Source organism: Taurulus bubalis, assembly GCF_910589615.1.
Source record: "Taurulus bubalis genome assembly, chromosome: 1".
Classification (NCBI taxonomy): Eukaryota; Metazoa; Chordata; class Actinopteri; order Perciformes; family Cottidae; genus Taurulus; species Taurulus bubalis.
Window position 1 is genome coordinate 1,766,043 of NC_136589.1, and position 14,024 is coordinate 1,780,066.

Sequence of the window (14,024 nt, forward strand, 5' to 3'; positions counted from 1 at the left end):
TTTATTCTATAAAAGTGTTTCCTGTCTTTTTTTTTTGTTGACATTTAGGTCCTTAAGTCCCTTTTTATCCTGTGATTTTATTCTCTGACCACCTGGTGACCTGGTGCAGCCAGAACAGCAGGAGGCTGAGGTTCATCAGGACCAAGACCTCACGCTCCATCAGGACCAAGACCTCACGCTCCATCAGGACCAAGACCTCACGCTCCATCAGGACTAAGACCTCACGCTCCATCAGGACTAAGACCTCACGCCAGACTAGCAGTTTCTTCCCGTCGGCAGTCGGGCTCATCAACAGGGCCCGGTCCTCCCAACGGAGCCCGGGCCTCCCAACGGAGCCCGGGCCTCCCAACGGAGCCCGGGCCTCCCAACAGAGCCCGGGTCTCCCAACGGAGCCCGGGTCTCCCAACGGAGCCCGGGTCTCCCAACACAGCCCGGGCCTCCCAACGGAGCCCAGGCCCCCCACTGACTCACCCCCAGGACTACTTCTTACCGGTCCCTGCCCCGCACATCCCTTCAGTTCTCATATTTAAACACACTTGCCACTTTTCTTTACACTCTACACTTGTCACCTTCACACTACACTTACATTTCACTTGTCAATTTTTATATTCTACTATAGAATAGTATATTTAATTGTAAATATCCCTCCCATTGTTGCACTTTGTCTATCGTTAAATGTTTATTGTTGTCATTGTTAAATGTTGTGCACCTCCCGCCAGGACACATTCCTTGTCCATACAAGGAATGTGTCCTGGCGGGAGACTCAGAATCAGAACCATTTATTGCCATGTAAGTTACCCATGTAACATACATGGCAATAAATGGTTCTGATTCTGATTCTTTTTATTTATTGATTGTCAATAATTAATGAAACATAGACTGTACAGGAAAAGAGTGAATATATGATCCTATATTTATACATAAAGGTGAAATGTATTACCAAGCAGAAACATATAACATCTTATTAACAGAAAAAGTAAGTCAACAAATAATAGAAATAGAGAATGTATTTAAAAAAAATAGAGCAGGAAAATCAAATAAAACTATTAAATGATTTATTTTTAAAGCAAAGAATATATAATAATAATACAAACTCCGATTGCTTTAGTGTTTTAAAGAAGGGATGCTCCTCTAATATCACAGGTATCCTCTCTAATCTGATTTGTCAACTTCAGATTTTTTTGTACACACTAAACAATTAATTATGTATTAAACCAATAGAGAACCATCATATTTTTAGGCCCTTTCCTCAAATGCCAAACTAAAAAGGGTGTATCTCTGCAACCACTAGGGTTGTTTGAATAATGTTGGTGTTATAATAAAAGGTACACTTGTGAGATGTTGTTCAGATGTGTAAATATCAGTCTATATGTTACTGGTTAAGAGTAAATGACGATGACACACAGAAAAAATTAAAAGGTTTCAGGTCCGCCTAGAAAAAAATTACTTTCAGGATGATTATTTCTTTGAAATGATGCAGCTGTAAGGTCCAACTCTAACCCAAATCATACACAATATGTGAACATTCTCTAACCCAAATCATAGCTCACTATGTGAACATTCTCTAACCCAAATCATAGCTCAATATGTGAACATTCTCTAACCCAAATCATAGCTCAATATGTGAACATTCTCTAACCCAAATCATAGCTCAATATGTGAACATTCTCTAACCCAAATCATAGCTCAATATGTGAACATTCTCTAACCCAAATCATAGCTCAATATGTGAACATTCTCTAACCCAAATCATAACAATATGTGAACATTCTCTAACCCAAATCATAAACAATATGTGAACATTCTCTAACCCAAATCATAGCTCAATATGTGAACATTCTCTAACCCAAATCATAACAATATGTGAACATTCTCTAACCCAAATCATAACTCAATATGTGAACATTCTCTAACCCAAATCATAACTCAATATGTGAACATTCTCTAACCCAAATCATAACTCAATATGTGAACATTCTCTCTGCAAAGGTTGACTTTGATAAAGTGAAGCAGAACAAAGTTAGAGAGGGTTTAGAACAGAGAACATTCAGGCGTGTGTGTGTGTGTCTGTGTGTGTATGTGCAAGTGTGTGTGTGTGTATGTGTGTGTGTGTATGTGTGTGTATATGTGTCTGCGTGTGTATGTGTGTGTGTGTATGTGTGTTTATGTGTGTGTGTGTGTATGTGCACATCTGTGACATTTTGATTTTTCTCATGTACAAACCATATATTTCACTTTTATATTACTTTTGGTGTTCAATACATACAAATACAGTCTGAGGCTTTTCTTCATAAAACAAGCTATGATATAGTTTTATATTATAATCGCTCAGTCTGGGTGGTTTTAAAAGGTTTTAAATGAATCAACAGTATGTAACCCTGATCCCTCACATCGTCTGTAGTGGCTCATCAGACTGGAACCCGTGGACCAGTCAGACCAGTAGAGTGCTGGTCCCTTCAGTCCTCACTGTGTTCATGGTGTGAAGGAGGCATGTGACTCCGCTGCTGGGCTTCACCTCCTCATGGAGCTATGACTCCATGAGGAGGACAGCAGCTTCATTCATTCACCAGGAGATAGATATTAATCACACACAATTATCTGGATTCAAGTGGTGCAACTTGTTTTCTCTGCTTGTCTTGTGATGTTTGTTCTCTTTCTATACACACGCACACACACACACACACACACACACACACACACACACACACACACACACACACACACACACACACACACACACACACATTACTGTTGAATAATACCAATAAATACAGATCTAACCTTTTTAAACTCACATTAATGTGAGGAATCTTCCCAGAATAGTATTCAGTGGAGGAAAGTGCTTCTACTCGTGTACTTTGAGTACTTTGAGGTACTTGTACTTCAGTTCTCGTGTGATACTATTTTCTTTTGATTGACAACATTTCAGAGAAGGTTGTTGCATTTTTCCCATTAGTTTGACAGCTTCATGTTTCACTGTTTACACGACAGATGTTATGTAATAACAACACATTATGTAATAACAACTCTTCATGTAATGACAACTCTTCATGTAATAACAACACTTTATGTAAGAACAACGCTTCATGTAATAACAACACTTCATGTAATAACAACACATTATGTAATAACAACACATTATGTAATAACATCACATTATGTAATAACAACACTTCATGTAATAACAACACTTCATGTAATGACAACACATTATGTAATAACAACACTTCATGTAATAACAACACTTTATGTAATAACAATGCTTCATGTAATAACAACTCTTCATGTAATAACAATGCTTCATGTAATAACAACACATTATGTAATAACAACACATTATGTAATAACATCACATTATGTAATAACAACACTTCATGTAATAACAACACTTCATGTAATGACAACACATTATGTAATAACAACACTTCATGTAATAACAACACTTTATGTAATAACAATGCTTTATGTAATAACAACTCTTCATGTAATAACAATGCTTCATGTAATAACAACACATTATGTAATAACAACACATTATGTAATAACATCACATTATGTAATAACAACACTTCATGTAATAACAACACATTATGTATTAACATCAAATGATGTAATAACAACGCTTCATGTAATAACAACTCTTCATATAATAACAATGCTTCAAGTAATAACAACACATTGTGTAATAACAACACATTATGTAATAACATCACATTATGTAATAACAACACTTCATGTAATAACAACTCTTCATATAATAACAACACATTATGTGATAACAACACATTATGTAATAACATCACATTATGTAATAGCAACACTTCATGTAATAACAACGCTTCATGTAATAAAAACGCTTCATGTAATAACAACACATTATGTAATAACAACACTTCATGTAAAAACAACACATTATGTAATAACAACACATCATGTAATAACAACACTTCATGTAATAACAACGCTTCATGTAATAACAACACATTATGTAATAACAACACATTATGTAATAACATCACATTATGTAATAACAACACTTCATGTAATAACAACTCTTCACGTAATAACAACACTTCATGTAATAACAACACATTATGTATTAACATCAAATTATGTAATAACAACGCTTCATGTAATAACAACTCTTCATGTAATAACAACGCTTCATGTAATAACAACACATTATGTAATAACAACACTTCATGTAAAAACAACACATTATGTAATAACAACACATCATGTAATAACAACGCTTCATGTAATAACACATTATGTAATAACAACACATTATGTAATAACATCACATTATGTAATAACAACACTTCATGTAATAACAACGCTTCATGTAATAACAACACTTCATGTAAAAACAACACATTATGTAATAACAACACATCATGTAATAACAACACTTCATGTAATAACAACGCTTCATGTAATAACAACACATTATGTAATAGCATCACATCATGTAATAACAACACATTATGTAATACAACGCTTCATGTAATAACAACACTTCATGTAATAACAACACTTCATGTAGTAACAACTCTTCATGTAATAACAACACACTATGTAATAACAACACATCATGTAGTAACAACACTTCATGTAATAACAACACATTATGTAATACAACGCTTCATGTAATAACAACACTTCATGTAGTAACAACACTTCATGTAATAACAACACATTATGTAATACAACGCTTCATGTAATAACAACACTTCATGTAATAACAACACATTATGTAATAACAACACTTCATGTAGTAACAACTCTTCATGTAATAACAACACATTATGTAATAACAACACATCATGTAATAACAACACTTCATGTAATAACAACACATTATGTAATACAACGCTTCATGTAATAACAACACTTCATGTAATAACAACACTTCATGTAGTAACAACACTTCATGTAATAACAACACATTATGTAATAACAACACTTCATGTAGTAACAACACTTCATGTAATAACAACACATTTTGTCATAACAACACATTATGTAATAACAACCATCTGTGTAATACATTTGCACTTAATTATGTAACAACATGGTAATAATGTTCACTAATTATTAGTATGTTATCTTCATCATATTGCGTTCACGCAGTTTATTACAGAATGTAGGTGATTATTACAGTTAATTGTTTAAGTAAAGTAATAAATCACTGAATGTTTCATAATTCAATTAAAATACTGATTCATTAGATTGAAGAACACAGAACACTACATCATCTGAGTGTTAGCCGGTCTACATGGCCTCGGACCGGCTGCTGCCTCAACGGTACACACACACACACACACACACACACACACACACACACACACACACACCGTAATCCTTTTTCCATATGCACTATGAAACTCCTTGGTGTTTTAACACCATCGTGGCACATTAAGTGAAATATTCTTTTCCCCCTAAAACAAAGTGACACACAGAGGGTTAACATGTGGTTCATGACCGCCCTCTAGTGGCTGAGAAAGCCAAAGTCCCATTGTTTGGTAAATGTTTTTATCTGAAGTGAAATCATATAGTAACTATGGAATACTTCCTTAATATAATCTGAAACTAAACACAAATTGTCTCATACATTGATTTGAAGTTAGCTCACGAAGGAGATTTTCAAGGGCTATTTTATTGTATTTAGTTGTTGTGCGGCGTTACAGTTGTTGACATAAACAGTTATGATCGAGAAGAGAAACTCATTTTAATCTCCAGCTGCAGAGAAAAAGACGAGTTTCCATAAGTGGCCACCAGATGTCAGTGTTGCGCAACAAATAGAATGGTTGCAACAACCAGAATCCAGAGTTCACAGGTTCTTAAAACCAAATGTCACAACTTTATGATCCTGTAATCAAGCCAGTGATGCTTGTTATTATTTATTATGTGTGTTGCTAATGATGTCCAAACAATAAGGTGTCTTACATTAAAATGCAAAAGAAAAACCCTCAAAAAGTTGCAAAGTAAAACAGAATTTTATTTTTTAAACAATCAGAAATAAAAAAAATCCACCAATAAACTCAAACAGATGATTTCTCAGAAAGATAACTTCTTAAATTGTTCCTGAAGCCACTTGAGCTGCAGCCGCTCTGCTCCTATCAACAACAGAACTGCACTTTATAAAATAAATAAATCCGTGTCCAGAACATTCAAATTATATTAAAAGTAATATTACAAAGGTAGTAACATTAATGTCGTATTTCCATGAAAGAAGACAACGTCTCTGACTCGACAAAGCATGAAACATGACAATAAAACTATGTTTGTTTGTGTGTAGAATATTCATTTGACCCTGAACGCACCGTCACATCTCTACCAAACCGCTTATGACGCAATAAATGTGAACTATGACGTCACACCAGAAGGCAGGGTTCACACATTCTGACCAATGATTCCATGACTTTAAACCAAATGTCATGACAAACATTTAGTGAAGTCTGGGTGTAAACAGTAAAAAGTGAGTAAATGTAGTATTTAAACTAACAATGAGAACACAAAGCATACAGTAAACCTTAAATGACTCAAATGAATGAGACAATAGTTTGATTAAAAGAATAAACATGTATATAGATGCCTGTATGTATGCCTGCTTATATTTTGAGTCTTTCTTTTAAAAGCATATTCAATATTTCAAACTGAGCGTAAATGAACGACATGAACACATGAATATAACACATTTACATGAACACATGAATATAACACATTTACATGACTTTTACTAAACTTTTGGGGATTTTATTTTTTTCAAGGACTTTTCCAAGTCTGGAAATAACCATTTTAAAACTCAAGGACTCTTCCAGGTTTTCCATGACGTAGGAACCCTGATATTACCGGCAGTGAACTGTGACGTCACACCAGAAGGTAACAGTCCTGACGGGATGGGGGCTGCAGGACTCGCCCCGGTGAGTCCGGCAGCCATGTTGATCTCACGCACCTCGTCCCCGCCGGTCGCGTGTCCGCGAGGCACCGGATCATCTGAGCGCGCGGGCGGCCGGTAAAACAGCGGCGCGCTCATTTATACTCTCGTGGAGACAGAAAGTCGCGAGGAAGAGGAGGAAGAGGAGAGGAAGAGGAGCGAAGGGGAGAGGAAGAGGAGAGGAAGAGGAAGGGGGAGACCGTTTGGACATCTTCATCGCAGCCGGAGAGAGAGGTGCGTCTCTCTCTCTCTCTCTCTCTCTCTCTCTCTCTCTCTCTCTCTCTCTCTGCGTTATCATTCTCCGCTAACAGAAACTTATTCCAGCAGCAGCTTCGGGTGTTTCCGGGCCGAGAGGAGCCGAGGTGTCGGTGAGATGTTACGCAACAGGACCAGACTGTTTACGTTACAGACCCGTGTTGGCTTGCTGGCGTCACTCTGCTGCTGGCCGGTGTGCGTGCGCGTGCGCGCAGCTCTGTTTGTGGCGCTCAGAAAGGAAACAATGTTTCTGGCGCCGTTTGCAACTTTGTTTCTATTCCCGCAGTTTGCTTTTAATGGCAACAACGTGGCAACCGGCAACGTTGACATGTTGCCACTTTGAAGCTGCGCGTGCGTCCGAGCAGCTCGTTTACGACAACTTTGAGCCAAACAACCGACGGTGACTTGTTGCTAGGATACACCGGACACACATGCGCGACACGGAGGCGCGTGCTCAGCAGCAGTTTGGGGGGCGTTCATGTGGAGACGCGCGGAATGACGGCGCGCGCAACGCGGACTGTTTAGCTCTGAAATGAGCGCGTCCACGTTGAGACGCTCGCGCAAAGGAACAGACGCCCCGTCGGCCTCTCTGAAAACCTATTATCTGATTGGCTGTTGCAGCTGGAACGCACACGCCCCGCCCCCTGCTGCTCCCGGCCCCGCCCCCTCCTGACACGAGACACCTGACAGCCAGGTTTATATTTCTCTGCAATATATTTGTAACCTGATGAATGAGGTCATGAGTTTACTGATCAGTCCACTACATCCCTGGATATGTTGTTGTTGTTGTTGTGTTGTTGTGTTGTTGTTGTTGTTGTTGTGTTGTCGTTACTAGAAAGTGTTTTTTTCTTCCGTGACCTTTGACACCTGGAGAGCGTTCTGTGAGCCGGTTGATCGCTCTGGTTCACTCATCATCTGTTGGTCGACTGAGACAATGAAACGACTAGAAGCGTATTATGGTCTGTTTGACTCTAAATGACCATAATGTACTAAATGAACATCATGCTGTATTGAAGAAGACTTGAAACTAGAGATTGAGACATAAACTCATGTTTACAATGTTTACTGAGGGAATACATCAAGAGAAGTAGAGTCATTTATATAGACTTCTATACAACCAGAGGAGTCTCCCCCTGGTGGTCAGGAGAGAGAATGCAGCTTTAACACATGAAGTATAGACTTCTATACAACCAGAGGAGTCACCCCCTGGTGGTCAGGAGAGAGAATGCAGCTTTAACACATGAAGCATAGACTTCTATACAAACAGAGGAGTCGCCCCCTGGTGGTCAGGAGAGAGAATGCAGCTTTAACACATGAATCATATACTTCTATACAACCAGAGGAGTCACCCCATGGTGGTCAGGAGAGAGAATGCAGCTTTAACACATGAAGCATAGACTTCTATACAACCAGAGGAGTCGCCCCCTGGTGGTCAGGAGAGAGAATGCAGCTTTAACACATGAATCATATACTTCTATACAACCAGAGGAGTCACCCCATGGTGGTCAGGAGAGAGAATGCAGCTTTAACACATGAATCATGTACTTCTATACAACCAGAGGAGTCACCCCATGGTGGTCAGGAGAGAGAATGCAGCTTTAACACATGAAGCATAGACTTCTATACAACCAGAGGAGTCGCCCCCTGGTGGTCTCCTCGGTTCATGTTGTTTCTTCGTCCTCTGAGCTCAAACAAAGAGTTTCTTTCTGCGTGAACGTTGACCTGGAAGCTTGGGAACGACTTCTGGTTCCTCTGAATGAAGAGACTCGTGTGTGTGTGTGTGTGTGTGTGTGTGTGTGTGTGTGTGTGTGTGTGTGTGTGTCAGGGGGGTCGTGTGTTTCCATAAAACCTGGAGCATTTGAACCCATCAAATCTCAGAGGTGATGAAGGAAGAGACTGCATGTGTAAAGCTGGAAGTTAATCCAGAATATATTAACGTTGCTCTGCAGTCGGTACTCGGCGTCTCCACCTGTCTCCGTCTGCAGGTATGTGGGTCAAGGCGAGCTCTGAATCCTGATGCTCTCTCTCTCTCTCTCTCTCTCTCTCTCTCTCTCTCTCTCTCTCTCTCTCTCTCTCTCTCTCTCTACTCGCCACGTCTCTCGCTGCTGATAAGAAAAGGAGCTTTAAAGGTGGAGTGAAACCAGCTCATTGTGCAGTTGTATTAAGTCCACCTGCATCAGAGTGTGGACTTGGAGGTGGCATTGAGCTACAATATGATGAGTTCAAGCTCCATTCAGTAAAAATGAGCACTGGACAAAGATTCATTATAACGGTGCCTGGGTCAGCTGAGCCCCCTCTTGAGAAGGAGGGCGGTCTGAACCTCCAGGGTTCACTGATGCATGATGGGATGTCTGACGGATCATTGACTAGCAGGTCAGCTGTGTGGCACATCAGAGAGAAGTGACCTGAAAGAGAATTGGGACGCTTTAAAGTGTATTCATAATGCTTCCTGAGTGGATATAACATTCAGTTTGATGTGCAGACGTCCCTTTGTCAGCCAGGAGGTTCAAAGACATCCAGGACAGCCGGGCTTTAAGAAGCTGTGACCCACATCACTACGACTCTGGTTATTAATAGTTTGTAATTCACAGAGTTCATGTCACACTTTCACAAGTTCATAAACGAATCAGAGCGGAGATCCAACACACATATGGTAATACTATTAATGGAAGGAGACGTCTGTCCTCTCATGCAGGGCGTCTGCATGCAGGACGTCCTGCATGCAGGACGTCCTGCATGCAGACGCCCTGCATGTAGACGCCCTGCATGTAGACGCCCTGCATGCAGACGTCCTGCATGCAGACGCCCTGCATGTAGACGCCCTGCATGCAGACGTCCTGCATGCAGACGCCCTGCATGTAGACGCCCTGCATGCAGACGCCCTGCATGCAGACGCCCTGCATGCAGACGCCCTGGATGCAGACGTCCTGCATGCAGACGCCCTGGATGCAGACGCCCTGCATGCAGATGCCCTGCATGCAGACGCCCTGCATGTAGACGCCCTGCATGCAGACGCCCTGGATGCAGACGCCCTGCATGTAGACGCCCTGCATGTAGACGCCCTGCATGCAGGCGCCCTGGATGCAGACGCCCTGCATGCAGACGCCCTGCATGTAGACGCCCTGCATGCAGACGCCCTGCATGCAGACGCGCTGCATGCAGACGCCCTGCATGCAGACGCCCTGCATGCAGACGCCCTGCATGCAGGGCGTCTGCAGACACGAGCTTTGGACTGAGCCCGGTTTGATTCCTCGTGCCGACACTTGAGAAAGGTCTATTTCTGGCCTCGTACGTCCCGAAGATCTGGCCGCTATGGGACACCATCCAACCTCTCTCTCTCTCTCTCTCTCTCTGTCTCTCTCTATCTCTCTGTCTCTCCATGTCTCTCTCTCTCTCTCTCTCTCTCTCTCTCTCTCTCTCTCTCTCTCTCTCTCTCTCTTCAAACTAACAGGAAGCCGGTCAGGTGTCATTTTAACGACACCGTGCAGCTGACTTTCTTCTTCTCTGATTTCTGTCTTTTTAGTTCTGGAGTTCTCTTTTTTCCCCCAAACTGCCTTTCAATGTGTTTTGTTTTCTTCTGGGAAAATAATCCATTGACACATGTGGAGCTCAGCAGCTGTTGAACAGCATCATTCAGTGGACTTCCTGTTAGATTTCAATATAGGGTCTGGGTGAATACTCCATTCTGATTGGCCGCGGGGTGTCAGGTGTTAGTTCCTGATAACAGACACCCCGTCGGGCGTCATCCCGTTCCTCTCAGTGATGATATAACTCTTTATTGATTTTGTGGTTTGTTTTCCGTGTTTTAATTGAAACACTTTTGCTGATAATAATAATAATAATTTTAAAAAAAAGTCAATTTAAGAGTCGCTGTTAACTGCCACTGTTCATGGCTCCGACACTGAATCCAAGACTTCCTCATACTTAGGACCCGCCTCCCAAGCTCTGATTGGCTCAGTTGTTTCTCCAAGCGGGAAAGCACAGCAGATGAGCTGCTCCATTATTGGATATATTTGGACTGAAGGTGTGATTTTTAGACATCAGTTATTTTGTCACTATTCTCCATTTCATTGACTTAATTATGACTCAAAGACTGAAGAGACGTGTGTGAACTCTTCCTGTATCCGCTCTGTCAGCCAGATGTCGGGAGAGACGAGACAAAGCAGCAGCGCCTGAAGGCAACACCGCCTGATGCCGAGTGTTGGCTCACATTGTGCGTTTGTCTTTTGTTGTGGTCGCTGCGTTGCAGGCGCTGGAGAGAGGCGGGAAGACGAAGGACGACTTCTTTTAGTTTTCTCAGCAGCAGCAGGGGCCGGGCGGAGAGAGGAGGAAGATGCCCAAACCGGTGAGTACCGACCTGCTGAGGTCTGCAGCATCCTGTAGGGCAGCGGTTCTCTACCCTGCTTCACTGAAGCACATTTGTGTTCAGGAAAGTAACCCTGAAGATGTAATAGTCAAAGTCAAAAGTCAAAGTCAGTTTTATTTTCAATTTTGTGTAATGTGCAAACATGCAGAAGATCGAAAGTATGTTTCTCTTCTGTCCAACATATAGAGAATAGTGCAATAGTAATAATAATAATAATAAAGTGCAAAAATAATAATAAAGTGCAAAATATATATAGATAGATAGTTCTCCTCTGTCCCTCATTCTGCTCCATGGACCGTGGTTATCTGGGTCTACATGCATATACTACTCATTATATTAATAGTTTCTGTCATATTCATGTAATGTGTTATTCATTCTGGTCACATGACATCTATTGCTTCTGTCCATCCGGGGAGAGGGATCCTCCTCTGTTGCTCTCATGAAGGTTCTTCCTGTTTTCCCTGTGAACGGGTTTTTACTATCTTTATTGGACGAGTTGTTCCTCATCCGATGTGAGGTCCCGGGACCGCCGAGGCAAATTTTTAATTGATTATTTTGGGCTTTTTAAAATATACTGAATTGAATTGAATTAAGTTAGTTACATTCAGTCAGGAGAGAGAATGCAGCTTTAACACATGAAGCACAGACTTCTATACAACCACAGGAGTCACCCCCTGGTGGTCAGGAGAGAGAATGCAGCTTTAACACATGAAGCATTGACTTCTATACAACCAGAGGAGTCACACCCTGGTGGTCAGGAGAGAGAATGCAGCTTTAACACATGAAGCACAGACTTCTATACAACCACAGGAGTCACCCCCTGGTGGTCAGGAGAGAGAATGCAGCTTTAACACATGAAGCATTGACTTCTATACAACCAGAGGAGTCACACCCTGGTGGTCAGGAGAGAGAATGCAGCTTTAACACATGAAGCATTGACTTCTATACAACCAGAGGAGTCGCCCCCCGGTGGCCAGGAGAGAGAATACAGCTTTAACACATGAAGCATTGACTTCTATACAACCAGAGGAGTCGTCCCCTGGTGGTCAGGAGAGAGAATGCAGCTTTAACACATGAAGCATAGACTTCTATACAACCACAGGAGTCGTCCCCTGGTGGTCAGGAGAGAGAATGCAGCTTTAACACATGAAGCTTTGTAAGAAGGAAATATAAATAAGCCATTGTTCTTTATTCCTAGTGCAACATGAAACTGATGTTTGGGGGCAATTCATACCTGCTATATCTTTTTAACTTTTTTAAGTGAGCCTTCGTCAGCTCTCCCACTCAGAAGTAATGTGTTGGGAGAAGCAGAACACATAGAAGCCCAGCAGCCGATCACTTTCTGGACCTGTCTGTCAGGGAGCAACACAAAGAGGTCTTTCTCCGCTCTGCTTGTGGCCTGGAGGATAGTGGGAGCCTTCATGCTGTTCTGTTGCTCTGCAGCTTCAATAACAGGATTACAGCTTGTGAAGCCATTCATTATATTACTGTTGTTATATTTTGACCCTGGAAGCAGAAACATAAACTACTAGAAATGTTCATGTTTTTACTACATTACATTTCATTTAGCTGACGCTTTCATCCAAAGCGACTTACATGTTTGCTCTCTACACCGTAGTCACGGCAACGGGGACAGTTAGGGGTTAAGGGTCTCAAGGACACATCGACCTGGACTAGCAGAGCCGGGGCTCGAACCACCGATCCTCCGATTGAACGGGACCACGGGGCCACGGGACCACAGGACCACGGGGCCACAGGACCATGGGGCCACAGGACCACAGGACCACGGGGCCACGGGACCATGGGGCCACAGGACCACAGGACCACGGGGCCACAGGACCACAGGACCACGGGGCCACGGGACCACGGGGCCACGGGACCACAGGACCACGGGGCCACGGGACCACGGGACCACGGGGCCACAGGACCACAGGACCACAGGACCACGGGACCACGGGGCCACGGGACCACGGGGCCACGGGACCACAGGACCACGGGGCCACAGGACCACAGGACCACGGGGCCACAGGACCACGGGGCCACGGGACCACAGGACCACGGGGCCACAGGACCACAGGACCACAGGACCACGGGACCACGGGGCCACGGGACCACGGGGCCACGGGACCACAGGACCACGGGGCCACAGGACCACGGGACCACAGGACCACAGGACCACGGGGCCACAGGACCACGGGGCCACGGGGCCCACAGGACCACGGGGCCCCAGGACCACAGGACCATGGGGCCCCAGGACCACAGGTCCTGGGGTTCAAGCCGACTCCTCCGCAGGCTTACAGCCAGCGGAGGAGTCGGCTTGAACCCGTTAGCTTCTTAGCTAACGGAGGACGACAAAAGAGCAAAAGCACAGTGAAGCAGGTGACCCGCCCACGAGGGCCAAAGAGCCTCTGTGAGCCTCAGGCGGGACGTTAGGAAGGGAATGGGGTCACACACACACACACA

At 42.8% G+C, this 14,024-nt stretch overlaps 1 protein-coding gene across 1 annotated transcript in view; it reads left to right on the forward strand.

Moving 5' to 3' along the window:
• The first annotated feature begins 7,069 nt into the window (after positions 1-7,069).
• LOC306745209 (radixin-like) overlaps positions 7,070-14,024 on the forward strand; it is a 25,266-nt gene continuing 18,311 nt past the window's right edge. Inside the window, exons 1-2 of the mRNA XM_079227961.1 lie at positions 7,070-7,174; positions 11,445-11,540. Coding sequence (XP_079084087.1) covers positions 11,529-11,540 — 12 coding nt within the window. The 5' untranslated portion in view covers positions 7,070-7,174; positions 11,445-11,528. The remainder of the gene's footprint in view (positions 7,175-11,444; positions 11,541-14,024) is intronic.